Here is a 19,390-nt window from a genome sequence, read left to right as displayed (position 1 = left end):
TAAAATAACGTCTTTATGGCTAATATGTTTACAGCAGTGGCAGAGAAAGCACTCCTCTTCCTAATGAGAGTATAATTATACAGAAGGAGATGGATCAGTGGATCACCGAGGCCTGGTGACGTCAGACGCTCGAGGTGTCACCTCCGGTTATTTACATGAGCAATAATAAAATAAGATTTTAATACTGCGAGTGAATCAGTGGAGGAAACAACTGTTTTACTGGCACAATCACAACATTAGCACTAAGGATGCTGCTGTTTTCACTGAGCAGCATTGCAGTAACACACGTCTTAAAACCAGTGAAGATTGTACTGGCTGGGATTACTTTTGTAAGAAACGACTTACACCGACCAGGCATTACATTATGACCACCTGCCTAATATTGTGTTGGTCCTGACCCGTCCTACACTGTGTATTCTGACACCTTTCAGAACCAGCATTAACTTCTTCAGCAATCTGAGCAACAGTAGATCGTCTGTTGGATCGGATCACACGGGCCAGCCTTCTCTCCTCACGTGCATCAATGACTCTTGATCGCCCATGACCCTGTCACCGGTTCACCACTGTTCCTTCCTTGGTCCACTTTTGATAGATACTGACCACTGCAGACCAGGAACACCTCACAAGAGCTGCAGTTTTGGAGATGCTCTGATCCAGTCATTTGTCCGCCATCACAATTTGTCCCTTCGTCAGACTCGCTCAAATCCTTACGCTTGCCCATTTTTCCTGCTTCTAACACATCAACTTTGAGGACAAAATGTTCATTTGCTGTCTAATATATCCCACCCACTAACAGGTGCCATGACGAGGAGATCATCATTGTCTTGTCAGTGCTCATAATGTTATGGCTGATCAGTAACGTGATGAATGTAAAGTTATTACGATTAACACGAAAGGCTTCAGAACACTGTATATCCCTAGATTAGGGTAAAGTAATGAGCCATTCAAATCCAAAATAAGCGTCCTGACATTTGTTTTTTAAAAAAAGGACTCCGAGAAAAGTATCTGAGAAGTGAAAGAAGTGTGCCCAAGAAAAACATATCGCTACATCACCAGTGATGATTCAGTAAAATCAATAAGACACAGACGGATTCACTCAGTGCTCAGGTCCAGTCATCTCGCAATCTCCAGCTGACACTGAAACTAAAAATAAAAAGATTTTTTAAACAGCCTTTTCTGAGCAAGCAGGAACTATTGACTGCTTTCGTTTTGAACATGCGACTTTCAAAAGTGTAAATTCATCCAAGCCAGTGAGTCAGCTACAACACGCTTCTCGACCACTTTTTCTAATTTACCTTGATGTAATAATCTGATGAAGCTCATTCAGTGTTGTTAAGGGGCTTTGAAACTAGTCTTTTCTTTCCCCCATGAAAGCTGTCTGGAGTGACTTTGCTGCTGATAATAATGAAAAAAAAAAAAAGCCTAATAATGCTCTTACCAGTCCTAGCTTGCGATCTAGATTAGACTGAACAGACATGAGGAGGGTTTTTGTCGTCGCTGTAGATTTGAAATCAGAGACTTATATGGCTTGATTGCGTGCAGACGGAGTTAAGGCGAGACGTCACATTCTGTTTCGAAAATAAGTACGTGATAGTTATATTGCAGTGTGGGAATATTAGCAATACGTTTTTTTCTTTGAGGTATATGTTCTGTTCTGGATGTCCATATCTGTTTTTCCACATCAACATGCCCCCAAACCTGTGACCTGATTAGTTGGAAGAAAACAAAACATATTTTCCGAAAGCAGGTTCTCTCTATTACCCGTGTGCTCGCTCTTCCCGCAGGCTTTCATTTAAAGTTTAATATAGCAAACCTGTCTCGTACAGTCAGGTGCAGTGGTGTTGCTTTTTGTCTTAGACAAAGTGTGTTTTGGTATCAACTGGATCAGAACGTAGCGTTCCATGAATAAAACACAAGCCAGAGTTTCTTCTGTAGCTATCGAATGATCTATCCTGAGGTTTTGCATTTATTTGATAAGAAGCACATTTCCTGTGTTCACGCACTGATCTGTCAGGTCATAAGGATACAATTTCCATCCGATGACCTCGAACCCAAAATGTACCAATTCACTAAAATGGTGTTATTCTAAAAAATCAGCTTAAGTTAAGTATCATAGGCTCACCAGGATGTCATTATTAATGTGAAAAATCTGGGGTCAAGAGCTGCAGCAAAACAGTTTTTAAATTGTTGCAGAATTTTAATACAGAGAATTTTAAGGAACTTGTTGAACGGACATTTCATCACTTTAGAGATTTCCCAGCTGGAATTTCAGATCTCAACATAGCTCTTCACCCAGCAGAACCTTATTATGCTAAATTTACAAAAGGTCTCATGTTAGTAGTCTCTTTCCATGGCTCTCTCTACCCTTATTTTCCATCACCGCACTCAGGAGTTAGAAGGTAACAGTTTCTATGAATACCCATCACCTTGAGCTACTTTTATAAAAAGCCTTTGAAAGGATCTTTCTGCATCAGCGCGGAAGCCTCGGTGGATTTCGCCACATTAGTTTCTCTGGCATATTTTTATAGAGTTATTTATAACAGCCCAATACCGTGCTTCTTTCGTGTAACTATTGACTGAACGAGGCGCTGCTACTTCATTAAAAATGATCTTCCATATAATGAATGAGAATGAATGATCTAGAGGAAGATTATGTAACGGCGTAGTTTACACTGACCTCGTTTTCCCCAGCAGTCAGCAGTTAGCGCAGGGTTTAATGACTCCGAGAATAAAACGGGGATCTATTTGCAGTTTTCCACTGAACCGCTCCTCGGGGCGTCTTGTTAGGTTCATTAGAGCGTCTGCGAGGTCAGTAACCATAGCGATGATCTTTGATAGGGAGCACGGCCCATTCAGCGCCCTTCTCCTGAGGAAATGATGTGTCTAAATAATTGTCAGCCCAAAGCAGAAGCTCGCCTGTCAGCCGTGTCTGGCTCGGCGTTGTGTGCACTGTGGCATGAAACAAGAGGAAACGCTGTCTTTCTTTTTGACTTCCCAGCTTGAGATGAGAACAAACATTTAAACAGTCAGGCTTGGCATTTGTTATTTACAATATTACACAAGCTGATTCATTTAATACAGCCGACTCGTTTCTCTTTCTTTTCGCTTCTCTTTCTAGGAGAAGAAGGGACAGGAGGTGCCGAAGGGGCCAGAAGTGGAGATAGAAAAGCTGGAGAAGCTGCTGAGTCTACTGAGGGATACTGACAGTCCTGTAAAGAAGTAACCTACTAACACCACACCTCAAGTGCTCTTTAACATCACAGCAGTCCATTCTTACAGTTTTATGACACACTGTCTTCTATCTGGCTTGTGACTATATAAATCTGTAATGAATAAAACACAACAGGACATGTTGATATAGGAAAATAATCAGTAACAGGGTAGACTGATGCAGCGTGACACAAAGCCCACAGTTGATTATTTTCCACTAACAGCATTCATTTTTCATCTGATACCACAACCAATAATTTTATATGTTTATGTTGTGAACTGTTCCTGTTATCACTTAAATTACAGCAGCTATGATCCGTCCTTCCTCTTACAGACCTCTTTTTCTCTATTTCGAAGTTAAAGTCACTTGTCATGTTGTCAAGAAACTGTGAAGCTCTCTGTGCTTAAACCTTTTCTGTGATGGAAAACTTCAGCTTAAAAAGTTAAATAAACGTTTCCTCAATGATAACTTCTGTCACTGAAACACAACACATTCTGATCAATCAAAATTAAGAACTGTAATAATATCTATTCATATATATTTTCTATAAAACTACTTGCCTTCCTTCTGTGTTCAGTCTGATTCCATTCACCTTCATCCAGCCCGTCACCCATATTAAAGACAGGATTCTGCCTTCTTAGAGTGCTGATATGTTTATTAAAACGATTCATCATGCCTAAGCCACTGGTTCATTACCTCCAGATCATATGCAAATGGGATGAGAAGATATTTGTTTATTGGTTCCTCAGGCCCTTTAAATAAGCAAGCAATGAGTGTGAGGAAAAGAAAAAAAGTCCCAACAACTCTTGTTTGATATTAAAATGCATCAGTCACACACTTGTAAGCACTACAGGGGAGCACCTACTCAAGACCCAGATGTATGCGGCATTATTAGCACAGTATTGATTGGTAGTTGGTCCACTGGCCAAGCAGAGTGTGTGGGTTGAGTGCAACTCTGGCAGGCATGACTGGACTGTGGTGAAGAGGACCATAAGTGTCTCTTTACCTTTATATAAACCACTCACAGCAGAGTGCTAATGAATCAAAGAGCTCAGACATCAGAGACCATGGCAAGCAGCCTATGCTGACGCCGCATGGTCTTACGTAGGAACCCCGACTACACAGGCTTCGAGCGGCGGTAAAGAAACATATCTCTACTTCTCTAAGCGTAGAAAAGCTTGCGAGGATACATATGTGTTCTGACGATTGTTATATACTACAGAAGTGAATTGAATGGTGGCTGCTGTTAGTTTTAGCTTCTATGTCATGGTACTAAGTGGACACTCTGGTCTCTGTGGAGTGTCCGTCTCCTCCAAACCTCGCCCATTCCTGGTTTCATGCTAACTCTCAGGTGGTGAGGAGATACTTCTGCTCATGCTTCTGCTGAGTGTTCCCTGGTGCTAGCACTGGGACCCTCTCCTGACTTGAAGGCACTTTGCAGGCCTTGTACAGGATGAGGAAGAGAACCAGAAGGAGAACAGCCACCAGGACATTACACACTATAGCCACTACTGCTGCAGTGGACAGTCCTTCTCCACTGTCTCTGGACTCCATGTTGAAAGCAGTGAAGTAATCGCTGCAGTCCTGGAGTGGGACGAGTGAGACAGCGTCAAAGCGTAGAGCGGTTCAAAACCCCGTCTGAAGATCAGAACAGACAGAAACGCTTTTCTCCTCTGCCATCCTGCACTGTCATCCTGCACAGTCCTCTTCTCCTTCAACAGAAATGAGATGCGTCCTAGTTTTCTCCCTTCACATCTGTTCAAGTGCTTCACTCGTCTCATGCACAGCAATCAAGAGCGTGCTGCAGAACGAATCCTTAAACTATTAATTGTTTTATGTTAATGCTTTGGTTTATGAGTGCACCATCAGGCAGGTAGATCAGGAAGAAGATCTCCAGCTTGCAGTAATATCCAGCTTTGATGTGGAAAAATGGTCGTCCACGTTTATCATGCAGATGCTGATGTTCTTTGTAAAGATCCTCCAAATGTCTTCAAGGTCGTTCTTTTCAATCTGAAAAAGAAGAAGTAATGGCAGGATCAGAAAACCTCTTTTTATAAAAGAGTTTTTTTCCCTATCGGACTACAGTCATTAAAAGATCTATGCATAATAATGCTGAATTTGAGATTTAGCCAACAGACAACCACTCATCATCTCTATTTTCCCACTAAGAATAAAGTATTGGCACCCCAGCTTTGATTAAGTTGCCCATTGCCATTACTGCAGGCCAAAAACTTGCAGTTTCTTGTGCTTATTAGGAGCTCATTAGAGGAAAATCTCCAGTGTCTTTGGCTCCCCGGGATCTGTTAATGAGAGACAAAAACCATACAGACGGCCAGATTCCAATCAATCAGGACCAGGAGGCTTCTCTACCTGCCTATCTACAGTGTCCTATAAGCAAACATCACCATAACAAACACCAACACAACAGTAAATAAAGAAAAGTGCAACAACAAAAACAAAAACAACACAACTAAAACCAAAACTAAAGCATAACATCAAACACAACGAAAAGGAAAAGAGCAAAACCAAAACATAAGATATCTAAAAGACAGCAAAAACAAACAACCCCAAAATAAATAAAAAAAACAGCAGTTCCAGACACAATAAAACTAAAAACGATAGCAAAAAAACACAAGACAACAAACCCAAAAAAGACAAACAGCAAAAACAAACACGAGACATCTAAAACACAGCAAAACCAAACAACCCAAAAAGGAATAAAAAACAGCAAAGCCGGACTCAACAAACATAAAACACAATAGCAAAAAAAAAAATTAGCAAAATAAAAAAAAATCAACTAAGACAACAAACCCAAAAAAGAAAAACAAACACAACAAAGTTAAAAATAACAGCAAAAACTTGCTAAAACTAAACACAACTATATAATATAATAATAATTATTTGTACAGTATTTATACAGTATTTGTATTTATTTATTCTATTTTATGGTTTATTTTTACTTGTTTTTTTCTTCTCCTTGTATAAAGTATATATTTCTTTCTTTCTCTCTTCCATTTTTATTAGAGCAACTGTAACATGACAAAGCAATTTCACCCTGGGATTAATAAAGTTCTTTGAATCTTGAATAATAATAATAATAATAATAATAATAATAATAATAATAATAATAATAATAAGACCCGCCCCTTTCTGTTTTGACCAAATGTTGCCGTGTTTCTGGTTTGTTCATGTGTTTTGAACTCACAGGCTTCTGTACCTATCAATCATGATGGCTGAAAGCTCCGCCTCTTACATCAGCACATAAGTGTTCTAGCCTGGGCAGTGTGTGTGTGTGTGTGTGTGTGTGTGTGTGTTTATGAGGTTTTGGTGGTTATGACTATGTTTGCTCGAATTTTAAATTCCGGTTCAATTACAGACCTTAAAGGAAAACTAGAGGACCAGGAGAAGGTTGAAAAATGACAGCAGGTAAATTAGAAATGTTGCCTGTAGTCAGAGCTGTGTGTGTGTGTGTGTGTGTGTGTGTGTGTGTGTGTGTGTGTTGCCACTCGCTGTGCCGGTTAGTTTGTTTGCTTTTTTTTTTGTTCCTTTTTTTAATAAAGCAGATCGAGAACATCTTGATCCTGATAGAAATGTGAATAACTCTCTCACTCTCACTGATGCATTCAGGTGCTCATCCTACTGCCTGTCTGAGCTTCCCATCTGCTGTAACATCTCTCTCTCTCTCTCTCTCTCTCTCTCTCTCTCTCTCACTCACTCACTTACTCACACACTCACATATGGTCACACTTTGCATGCTGCCAATACTTTCCATAGACCTATTTATTCAGTGACAATAAACAAATGACCATGCATGTGAAACGAGTGCTTCAAGACATAAGGTAGTGTGAATGACGTGCCGCATTTCCTCCAGATTTCAACGCAGGAAACAAAAAAGTTTCAATCAAACACAAAACGTACAGTTCTGCCATCTGTCCTGTTGTGTAATATGTATTGGACAATGTGGGCTTAGTCTATTTTTAGTTTGTCCTCCAATGGTAAAAAAAAAACTATAATAGAGTGAAGAATACAAGGTGTTTTCTCGCTCATTGCTGATGGTGTGTTTATGGACATGACTGTAAGTCTATCTGCAATAGACAAAACACTAATGCTTGTCTACATGGATCAGCTCCTTCTTACCTCAAAGCTCTCCCTCTTCACACTGTACCTCACACCTTCTGTTCCAGTAGCACTGCTTTACTGGTCCCACTATCTCTCAGGGTACAAGGTAGATGTACACCAATCAGGCATAACATTATGACTACCTGCTTAATATTGTGTTGGTCCACCTTTTGCTGCCGAAGCAGCCCTGACCCATCGAGGCATTGACTCCCTGAAGGTGAGCTGTGGTATCTGGCACCAAGATGTTAGCAGCAAAGTCCTGTAAGTTGCGAGGTGAAGCCTCCAAAGGCTACTTACAGGACACTTTTGATAGATACTGACCACTGCAGACCGGGAACACCCCACAAGAGCTGCAGTTTTGGAGATGCTCTGATCCAGTGGTCTAGCTATCACAATTTATTCCTTTGTCAAACTCCTTACGCTTGTCCATTTTTCCTGCTTCTAACACGAGGACAAAATGTTCACTTGCTGCCTAATATATCCCACCCACTAACAGGTGCCAGGAGATAATGAGGAGATAATCAGTCTTATTCACGTTACTGTCAGTGGTCATAATGTTATGCCTGATCAGTGTATATTTAGACTCTTCTCTGTTCTGGCACCGAGGTGGTGCAATGAACTTCCCCTAGATGTTAGTCTGAACAGCTGAGTCACTGACCATCTTCAAACACCTTTTCCTTTATTTGTAAGCTCTTATTTTGTTTTATGTATTATTTTATGTTGTATTTAAAACTCAAAACACAGTTTTTAGACTGATGGTATCCTATGTCCTACTGAACCAGTGTTAATGATAGAGACTTCATAGCACTCTGGATAAGAACGTCTTCCAAATGCCAGAAATGTAAATGTAATGTAAGACACAAAGTCTGTTCTAGAAAGAAATCAGCCCCACAGCTTCACTTCCTAATATCATTCTGTGCCTTTTTCCTTCAACCACCGGTGCTGATGCTGCACTTAGTTCCAGAAAAGTCTAAAATAATCAGACCGCAAATGAGCTGGTATTGATAGTAAAAATTAAAGTCTTTTTTTATCTATGCATAAAGGACGCATCATTTTTAGTCAACTGATTAAGTAGTTGTTTATACACCCACCTGACTGACTGCTTAAATACTGAGTTGTCTTTGATTCTGATGTTCTTTGATATGACAAATAGGCTGTGGATAAACTGTGGATGTTGCTTGTCTAGGTCAGTAATCAGCTCAGGAGAGAGAGATGTATGTCAGAGCGACCCCAACAAATCCGAGGGTGCCAATACTTTCCTCCTCTGGATGGTGAGAATACAGAGGATGTTGAGAGCAGAATTTGTCATGTCATGTTGAAAGCAATATCAGTATGAGGAGTTACTGCATTGCTGTGGAGGAATCTCCAATGGCATTACGTTCCATACAGAGAGCATTCACTGTGGATGTGATGGTAAACATTTCACGTCTCTGTCAAAGGAAATGTGAGCGCTGAGATAACTTTACAGGGTTTAAATAAATGAAGGTGTGAAAATGAATGAAATTGAAGCCAGAAGCTACTAGAAAAAAAAGATTAAAAAGAGAAAAAAGTGCAATTTTAGCAAGTTAGTGTTTTGACTCATCAGAGACCAATCAGTTTTAGCTCCGCCCATCTGTATGCAATAAGCTTAAGAGTATGGACCATATGGAAATGATAAGAAATAAATAAATGGTATAAATAAATAAATAAAATAAAAATAAATAAATGGCATAAATAAATAAATAAATAAATAAATAAAACAAACAAAACAGAATAAGGGAAAAATTATTATTCTTTCATTAATGGGTTCTCCTCATGCATTTAGGAAAATATAGATCCCTTTTATCCAGCTGGCTAAGAGGAAATATTTTTCACCCTCCTTGGACAAACATGACTTTCTCGGATTGGCTGAGAGCTAATATCACGTTTGGTGTATTGGGGGTGATGGCCTGGTCGTTTATTTATCTATTACAGATCCACTTGAATGTGAGTTGACAGGGATTTTTTATTTCTTTTTGTTTATTTTACATATTTTTTCCCTTCTTCTTTATTTTATATAAAAATGTATCTATAACTCTTAGTATTTCTTACTAATGTTGTGTTGGTAAGTGTTTTGTTTTGCAAAGCCAAAAAAATAAAAAATAATAGCATAAAATCAAAATGATCTAACACCATAAATTAACTATAATGTAATCATAAAATTATAAGCAGGTAATTGTAAAATAAACAAAGTCATTGAAATAAGAAGTGCTGACGTTTACCTAACTGAGAATCAAATTTATGGGCCCAATTTCCTTAAAACACAACAGTGTAAATAAATTGCAGTAACGCTTTGGTCATGAAGAGGCTCTGGTTAGCTGACAGGTTGTTATTTCTAGTAGTGAGCTTCCTACTTGTGTAGAGCAGAATGGAAAGAGCACAAAGGGCAGCTGCATGCTGAGCAGTCAGTGTCCCTGAAGAGGAACTCCTCCTCCTCTTCCTCCTCCTCCTCCTCCTCCACACACAACTCCGAATTTAAATGGAGTACACACACAAACACACACACACACAATCCACATGTTAGTACACACTGAACAAACAGCCTCACACGTTCCTCTGAACTTTCTGTGTCTCCGCTTCATTCACTTAAACAATTATCTTCCTACTCCAGTCAATACAAACACGCAGCCGTGGATTTGCATAAAAACGCAAGCCGCCGTTCACCCACCTCGCTTCCAGAGAAGCTCCGAAGCTCCACCGCACTCTGGAAAGCAGAGCCACTCGTGCACGCTCAAGCTGCTGAATCACAAATGGAGGAGAGTCTGAAAGGAGAGAGTGCAGATTAGAGCACGCTAGCATGAGGCCTGTTCCGCTTAGATTAAATCCGCCCCCGTTTGGGGAGACTGGGAAGGGAAATGATAGTGACGGACCCCTCCTGCAGTGTGCAAGTGTGTGTGTGTGTGTGTATGTGTTGATGCATGGGAAACATCTCTGCTGAATGTAGTCTGTTGAATAAAGTCACTTAGTTATACATGGAGATATTATCCAAGACTTGCAATGTAATAATTGCAATAATTGTGAATTTCCCTCTGGGATGAATAAAGTATCTATCTATCTATCTATCTATCTATCTATCTATCTATCTATCTATCTATCTATCTATCTATCTATCTATCTATCTATCTATCTATCTATAATTACGTTATTATTTTAAAATCCTTTATTTTTAATGTAGCTTAAATTGCGTCTTATATGGAGTCTCCCAAACACCAGAGTTGCTGGAGTCTATTTGCTAGTCTATTGTATCTGTTGAGACGTATGATCAGAAGTTTACTCTGATCATAACACTTCACTGGAAACACTTCACTCTGAAACAGATTTCTCATTAATATTTTTGACTGGATGTTTTTGTTTTGTCGCTTTAATGCATGGCTGTATGTCTCAAACCTCCTAATGGACTTGTTGCTCAGTGGCAGAGAGCATTTTGCTCAGAAGGCGTACACAACATGACTGAATAATGAACACACGGAGGAGGGGGCACTTCTGTGATAAACGCCGCTGGAAGAGATGCAAGGCCAGGCCGAGCTCTCAGAGGAGGCAGATGGAGGAGAGAAGAGAGAGAGAGAGAGAGAGAGAGAGAGAGAGGAAGAAGAGAAAGGGAAAAATGGATGAGAGGAGGGAGAGAGAGGGAGAATAAGAGAGAGAGAGAGAAGGAGGAGAGGAAAGAGAGAGAGAATATGAGAAAGATAGAAGGAGGAGAGAGAGAGAAGAGAAGAGAAGAGAAGAGAAGAGAAGAGAAGAGAAGAGAAGAGAAAGAGAAAGAAGGAGGAAAGGACCAAGAGAGAGAGAATATGAGAAAGATAGAAGGAGGAGAGAGAGAGAAGAGAAGAGAAGAGAAGAGAAGAGAAGAGAAGAGAAGAGAAGAGAAGAGAAAGAGAAAGAAGGAGGAAAGGACCAAGAGAGAGAGAATATGAGAAAGATAGAAGGAGGAGAGAGAGAGAAGAGAAGAGAAGAGAAGAGAAGAGAAGAGAAGAGAAGAGAAGAGAAGAGAAGAGAAGAGAAGATGAGAAAGAGAAAGAGAAAGAAGGAGGAAAGGACCAAGAGAGAGAGAAAGAGAGATGGAGAGAGAGAGAGAAAGAGAGAGAGAAGGAGGAGAGGAAAGAGAGAGAGAATATGAGAAAGAGAGAAGGAGGAGAGAGAGAGAAAGAGATAGAAGGAGAAGAGAAGACAGAGAGAGGATGAGAAAGAGAGAGAGTAAAGGAGAAGAGAAGAGAAGAGAAGTAGGAGAGGAGAGAATATGAGAAAGAGAAAGAAGGAGGAAAGGACCAAGAGAGAGAGAAAGAGAGAAGGAGAGAGAGAGAGAAGGAGGAGAGGAGACACTACACACAGTGTGTAATTATATATGCTCTATGAGCAGCTCTACATGGCAGTCTGAGCAGTGTTTTACACAGGCACCTGACAGCAACACACAATGACTCTGTTTCTTTTTTCCTTCTTCCTCTGTGTGTGTGTGTGTGTGCGTGTGTGTGTGTGCGTGTGCGTGTGTGTGTGCGTGTGCGTGTGTGTGTGTGTGCGTGTGTGTGTGCGTGTGTGTGTGTGTGTGTGTGTAGAAGGACATCTAGGCAGCGCATTAGACTCCGGCTCAGACATGTGAGGTGAGAACAGTAGCAGAGCTATTCTGGGGGATTAGTGAGAGCGCTGCTGTGTGCTCCACTGAACCCGCTCCATGCTGCTCGCGCTCTTTATAATGACTCAAACATCCCAAAGGTCAGGCCATGTGGAGTGTCCATCTCTCGCGTTAATAAAACCCCCAAGCGCAGCCTGGAGTCACCATAAACAGCACAATGAGTGGTAGCAGAGCGCACACAAATCTGCCATCGGTCTCTTTCATCAACGCTCTTGCGTAGGGTTTTGAGTGAAAGAACGCCACCCACGTGTTACAATACACACAGACGGATCTGTCAGAGCAGGCATCAATGAGATCACAGGAAATGAACTGCATGTAGCCAGGCGACTCCTCCGTCTCTCTCTCCTCCATCTCTCTCTCTCTCTCCTCCTTCTCTCTCTCTCGCTCTACTCCTTCTCTCTCTTCCCTCCTTCTCTTTCTCTTCCTCTCTCTCTTCTCTTCTCTCCTCTTCTCTCTCTCTCTCTCTCTGTCTCTCTCTCCTCCTTCTCTCTCTTCCTTCCTCCTTCTCTCCTCTTCTCTCTCTCTCTCTCTCTCTCTCTCCTCCTTCTCTCTCTCTCCTCCTTCTCCCTCTTCCCTCCTCCTTCTCTTTCTCTTCCTCTCTCTCTCTCTCTCTCTCTCTCTCACTCTCTCCTCCTTCTCTCTTCCCTCTTCCTTCTCTTTCTCTTCCTCTCTCTCTCTCTCTCTCTCTCTCTCTCTCTCTCCTCCTTCTCTCTCTTCTCTCCTTCTTCTCTCTTCCTCTCCTCTCCTCTTCTCTCTCTCTCTCTTCTCCTCCTTCTTTCTTCCTCTCCTCTCTCTCTCTCTCTCTCTCTCTCTCGCTCTCTCTTCCTTCCTCCCTCTCTCCTCCCCTTCCTTCCTCCCTCTCTCCTCTTCCTCTCTCTTCTCTCTCTCTCCCTCCTCCTTCTCTCTTCTTCCTCTCTCGCTTCTCTCCTATTCTCTCTCTCTCTCTCTGTCTCTCTCTCCTCCTTCTCTCTCTTCCCTCCTCCTTCTCTTTCTCTTCCTCTCTCTCTTCTCTCTTCTCCTCTTCTCTCTCTCTCTCTCTCTCTCCTCCTTCTCTCTCTCTCTCTCTCTCTCTCCTCCTTCTCTCTCTCTCTCTCTCTCCCTGATTCATGCGTTAGACTTATTCGTAGTCAATTTATTTTCCAAACCACTTCCACTGCAACAAACAAGGAGGAAAAATTTGATGAGTGATTAAAAAAAAATCAGTAAAAAATTAGAAACACAACCCAAAAATATTCTCTTGCCAATTCAGGAACAGGAAATTATGTCCCTAGTGTACATGGGGAACACACACACACATACACACACATACACACACACACAGATTGCAATCCAGGATGCCAGATATTTCAAGTCCAAAACGGAAATTACCCACCAGATCTAGTAGAGTAAAGCTCTTTCCTCTGCAGCAATTCATGAGAGTAATGGTGTGTTAAACATCCTGCACGGCGAAACCGATGCATAATTTAGCCCCTTTTTTAGCTACATAGTAAGGATCTGTGCGTTTGTGCTTATATTTAATATGTTAGAAGTGAGGATTAGTTAATGAGTTCATTATTATGCAGTGCTCTAGAAGTCATGTGCAGTTTAATTGCATACAGGTTGACTCCACTCAGGTAATCATCTCACAGGAGGGGGTGAAACACAGCTATTACCTGTAAATAATGTAGCATACTTTGTTGTTGTTTTTTCCCACTGCTATTTTGTTTTGATTTGTGGAACATAATCCAAATCAAATCCGGTTCAGTTCCAGCTACAAACTGTGGAAAAGTCCATGGGGGGTAAATACACCAATCAGGCATAACATTATGACCACTGAGAGGTGAAGTGAATAAGACTGATGATCTCCTCATCATGGCACCTGTTAGTGGGTGGGATATATTAGGCAGCAAGTGAACGTTTTGTCCTCAAAGTTGATGTGTTAGAAGCAGGAAAAATGGACAAGCGTAAGGATTTGAGCGAGTTTGATGTGTGATGGATAGACCACTGGATCAGAGCATCTCCAAAACTGCAGCTCTTGTGGGGTGTTCCCGGTCTGCAGTGGTCAGTATCTATCAAAAGTGGTCCAAGGAAGGAACAGTGGTGAACCGGTGACAGGGTCATGGGCGGTCAAGGCTCATTGATGCACGTGGGGAGTAAAGGCTGGACCATGTGATCCGATCCAACAGACGAGCTACTGTTGCTCAAATTGCTGAAGAAGTTAATGCTGGTTCTGATAGAAAGGTGTCAGATTACACAGTGCAGGACGGGTCAGGGCTGTTTTGGGAGCAAAAGGGGGACCAACACCAATATTCGGTCATAATGTTATGCCTGGTCAGTGTACTTATACACAGCACTATAAACACCCTGAAAAAGTGATGACATTATTTATAATGCTGAGCATGAATTAGTATTACTTCATCATCATCATCATCTTCATTAGTAGATGCTTTATCCTGGTCATGGTCACGGTGGTCTCAGAATCTATCCCAGGAACACAGAACCTGAGGCCGAAGTCAGATCCCTGCTTAGATATGTTTATCAGAACCAGCTTCATTCGGGTTATGGGTTTGTACAGAATCTTTAATTCCGGAAGAAAAAATGAATCTGGCTCCAATAAACAGCCAGAAAATTACTATACACATTTAAATAATGTGCCGATTTTCCCCCAAATAGTTTATTTGGCAAATAAACGAATAAATTGTACGTAAAAATGTAGGCACTTTTGAGAAGCCCTGCTTTAAATACTCTGTATCATTAAGCCTTCTGCCGTTTTCTTGTTTTCTCTCCGTTGCTCTAGATAAAAGCGTCAAGAAAATGATTAAACGTGTAAAGGGAAAAGCGACTTCCAGACAAACCGAGACCGAATTGCTTCTGTATCACTTCTGCCCTCTGGAAAATAAATGCTCTCACCCTGTTGGAGGCACAAGCTCCCTGCTGCTGGCTCATGCGGCAAGTGAATTTAGTTGCTCGGTAAACGATGACTTACTGAACTCCTCTAATAGAATATTTGTCTTTAATGTGGTTGGAAATGAGCTCATTTTAGAGTGCGAGAAAACGGCCCATTATATCCATGCACACAGCTATGCATGAAGAATACATCATTATGTGCTACAGGTAAAGCAAAAGCCCACCAGTACCACCCACTCAAGCTGTCTGAGCCGAGAGAGGGAGAGAAAGAGAGAGAGAGAGAGTTCACAGCCACACATCACCAATCACCTTCGTGTGCCTCGTCATCCATCTGACAGGATTCTGACAGTTTGAGTCACACTGAGCTTCAGCTTCTACCTATCACACACACACACACACACACACACAGATGGCAGTGCAGTCAGTCAGCGATGGAAAGCATTTTCATAAACTTCATATCAATAAGCGGCGCATTTCTTCTCCCACATGCTATGTGAGGCTGTAAAACAAAACAGTTTCATCTCATCAAGTCTCTCTTCAGGGAGACAGCAGGAAAAAGAAGTGGCTCTTGCATGATGGGATTACAAAAATATTCCCATCGTAAACACTAAACTGACTCGCGTCAGTATTTTCCCCCAGCAGAGCTGAGCAGCTTCTGCTTCACTGATGCAAGGGACCGGGTTCATCAGTGTCATCCGTGTTGTAAGAGGAAGCTCACTGGTTACGGCTCCTCATCAGGAGGTGGTGAGATTCAATCCTGCTGCCTTCAACCTGCATTTGAGCAACACTTTTAACCCTCATCTGCTCAGCTACACTGGGAAGTTGATGTGGAAACAAAGCAGTTGACAAATGTATACATGGAGAAACATTAGAAAGTTGATTATTTCAGCATGGACATTTAGAAATCACTAAAAGATATTTTTCAGGGACCTCATCTAGATAATACATGTAACAAGTTGTTAGTTAACTTGTCTTTACACAGTGAAATTCTTTCTTCACATATCCCATCCTTGGGGGTTGGGGTCAGAACACAGGGTCAGCCATGAGGCAGCACACCTGAAGCATGGTGGGTTAGGGGCCTTGCTCCAGGGCCCAATGGTGGCAGCTTGGTGGGGCTGGGGCTTAAACCTGATCTTCCGCTCAACAACCCAGAGCCTTAACTACTTGTGCTACCACCGCCCACAATACACAAATGATTTATGGCACATTATTATAGCATGAAGTTTATTTGCTTATGAACTGCATACTGAAATGTCCTGGCTCTTTAGTCGCTCTGTTCCAGCGCACACATTTAACCCTCATGAAGCTCTCAGTAACATCCAGTACAGTGCAAAGAGCTGATCCATTTCTATACATGGATATTTACATATGCAGTGCTTGAGTGAAGATTTTTAAAGCTGAGTCAATGACAGAATGATAATAAAGTCTAGACACAGTGCTAGAGAAACTGTAACCAAATGCCATCTGAAATCAAAATAACAAGGTAAGTGATTTCAAAAAGGATTAGAAACCCATCTGCTGTGTCTGTGTCTGTCTGTATCTGACCTTGAAGCACTGAGCAGTGGTTTGGGTTCTGACCTGCAGCACACACACAGCCCCCAGACATGACAGGTCAACAATTAAAGCTGTATGAGGATCTTCCACTGATATAATTATTATTAATGTATCTAATTAATGAAAATAAAACCTAGAACCTTAACCTCAACAACTAAAGGGGTGGAAAAAACCCAGCTTTTCTAGTGGGGGGGCTTGCCAAATATCCTCACAAGGTCAGATATTACTATTCTTGTGGGAACATTTGGTCCTTACCAAAATATAAACAAACGCGCGCGCGTGCTGCAGTATGAGGTCTACATTACTATATCTACATCTACACATTCTATACATGTTTAGATTATTAAATGAAGCTAAAGCAGCCCCCGTGACTTATTCCACAAGCTGAACACTTTTTCTATAGAAATCCTTCGCTCACGCGCGTGCAAACACTCGACACCGCGTTTAAAGTCAGGACATGAACGGAAAACTGACTTGCTTATTTTCGCTCGCGTGCGCAATTCAGCCTCTGGAACATCTGGAAAGAACAAACTGAAATACCTTCTCTGCTAACTCCGATGCTGTGGAAGAGGGAAGCCCGGAGCTCCGTCAGCACGGACTCTCAGTCTAACTCCGTCTACACACCGTGTTCATCATCATCATCATCATCATCCTCTCTGTCTGTCTGAGGAGCGTCTGAGCTCGGAGTCGATTCAGCACGCCAACACTGACCAAGATAAAGCCCCTGCGAAAAATCCTGACACTTTATCATGTTTGCATCCCGGACTGCCCACTACACCACTGCAAAGTCCAATTCCACACCATGTATGGTTCCGAATGAAGTCTCAGTGACGAGAGCGAACGAATCGGTTCGTTTCTGAACGACTCTTCAAATGAATCGGTACCTACGAATCGTTCGCACGAAAGAATTGAACGTTTTTGACGTAACTTTAATTTTATATATTTTCTTTTTAAAATACATATGAATATATTGTCCTTTAAAGGACAGATTTTACTGCAAATCACACATCAAGAGTCATGGGCTTCATTCAGATACATTCCACATTTATGAAAAGTTTCACAACTAAATTTTTTAAATATCGGATTGCTTTGGTATAATATCTGATTACAGGTCTGATGCCAAGAGTAATGACAGGCTGTTGCCAAAATTAGATGTCCAAGGGTGTATATGTTACATTTAACTGTTAGGGGTCCAAGCACTGAAACACTGAAACATACAGATCAACAAGTAAGAGTGGTGAGAGACAGGAAGCTTCTGAAAGGGAAAAAATTGATTTCTGAAATGTGTTCATTCTTAATGACCCTGCAGTTTGGGTTGTTTTGCCAGAAATTGTGCTCTGATGTACAAAAAAAAAAGCATCAATATTAAGCGTCCTGGTTTAAAGTTGACCATCCAGACTTGGCTGATTTGTAAACAACAACAACAACAAAAACAACACAGATGGCCGTTGGAGCCTCTGAGGGGCGAGTTATTCATGTATCAGGGCTCAGAGCTCAGGATGAGTGCTCTGGTCATTCTGTGCTGTAAAGAAGCACTGCTCCTGAGGTTTGGTTCTTTATTACATTGAAGGCCTGGATTCATCCTGGTAAAGTGCAGATAGTGTAGAGGGAGCAGGGTATTAAAGGTTCAGAACAGTCTGTCTTTTCCCACAGCTATCTGTGTTCTTATTATCTCCTCAATGTGCTTGCAGGAAGAAGGAATTTATGGTCTATAGTTGGTGATGCATTTGTTTGATCCTTCCTGGACAATGTGTAGCAGTGGACACTGTCCATGGTACTGACTTTGGGTGTGGCAGAACTTTGATCGAAGGCATCACGCCTACAAAAGTATCCTATTAGTTGAATACATGATTCAGTGCCTGGACCCATAATCATGGAAACAGCTTAAAACCCATCATTCCACTCTGCAACAAAGAGCTACAGCGAGGTGAAATCCTGGACCTACTCAAGACATGGACATAAAGGTGTCAATAATTTCTGGAATGTTTCCAAACCAGGGTGTTTTTTAAAAATTAAAACTACATTTTGGTTCATTAGTAGTTGCACTTTCAGGTTGCCTCAGTCAAGCAAAGTGCTGTGTGTGCATATCAGTTTCCCCCAGGCAGCTCTTCTCTGACTGAAAGTGCTTCAGCTGTTTCACCGTCATGCACTGGAGACATCCTTGGCGTTGAGTGCACCAGAATTTATGCTCATGTTTAGTAGGACAACTTCAAAACTTTCTCTGGACATACAGGATCACAGCCGTGGGGAAAGTCTATAAGATGCTGAAAAGAAGAGAAAATATGGAAAATGGAAAATAAATTCTTGTATGTGTTACACACTGATTATGCATAACATTATGACCACCTGCCTAATATTGTGTTGGTCCCACTTCTGCAGCCAAAACTGTCAAGACATTATGCAGCCAAAACTGTCATGTCAAAACATTATGACCATTATTGTGATGGTCTCTTATGCACTGTGTATTCTGACCCCTTTCTATCAGAACCAGCATTAACTTCTTCAGCAATCTGAGCAACAGTAGCTCGTCTGTTGGATCGGATCACATGGGCCAGGCTTCTCTCCCCACGTTCATCAGTGAGCCTTGACCGCCCATGACCCTGTCACTGGTTCACCACTGTTCCTTCCTTGGACCACTTATGATAGATACTGACCACTGCAGACCGGGAACACCCCACAAGAGCTGCAGTTTTAGAGATGCTCTGATCCAGTGGTCTAGCCATCACAATTTGGCCCTTCATCAAACTCGCTCAAATCCTTACGCTTGTCCATTTTTCCTACTTCTAACACATCAACTTTGAGGACAAAATGTTCACCTGCTGCCTAATACATCCCACCCACTAACAGGTGTCATGATGAGGAGATCATCAGTGCTATTGACGGCACCTCTCAGTGGTCATAATGTTATGCCTGATCAGTGTATATGCTAATGAACTATGTGTAATGTTTGCATATAACCTATGAAAAGCCATTTG

General features: G+C 41.6%; 1 protein-coding gene and 1 long non-coding RNA gene across 2 annotated transcripts in view; one reads left to right on the top strand and one right to left on the bottom strand.

The window, feature by feature from the left end:
* Positions 1–4,343, top strand: part of dnai1.2 (dynein, axonemal, intermediate chain 1, paralog 2) — a 28,028-nt gene extending 23,685 nt beyond the window's left edge. The window contains exon 20 of the mRNA XM_058415420.1: positions 3,119–4,343. Within this exon, the coding sequence (XP_058271403.1) occupies positions 3,119–3,223 (105 nt within the window). The 3' untranslated portion in view covers positions 3,224–4,343. The remainder of the gene's footprint in view (positions 1–3,118) is intronic.
* A 418-nt stretch (positions 4,344–4,761) lies between these two features.
* LOC131369032 (uncharacterized) lies at positions 4,762–17,260 on the bottom strand. Its single transcript, XR_009207227.1, has 3 exons — positions 16,956–17,260; positions 10,017–10,110; positions 4,762–5,221 (listed from the first exon to the last, which is right to left on the bottom strand). It is a non-coding gene; the product is annotated as an uncharacterized LOC131369032 (long non-coding RNA).
* Positions 17,261–19,390: the final 2,130 nt, after the last annotated feature.

This window comes from Hemibagrus wyckioides, linkage group LG18 (assembly GCF_019097595.1).
Source record: "Hemibagrus wyckioides isolate EC202008001 linkage group LG18, SWU_Hwy_1.0, whole genome shotgun sequence".
In the NCBI taxonomy this organism is placed as follows: domain Eukaryota; kingdom Metazoa; phylum Chordata; class Actinopteri; order Siluriformes; family Bagridae; genus Hemibagrus; species Hemibagrus wyckioides.
Note: the sequence above shows the minus strand (reverse complement) of the source record. Positions and strands in the feature narration are given on the sequence as shown.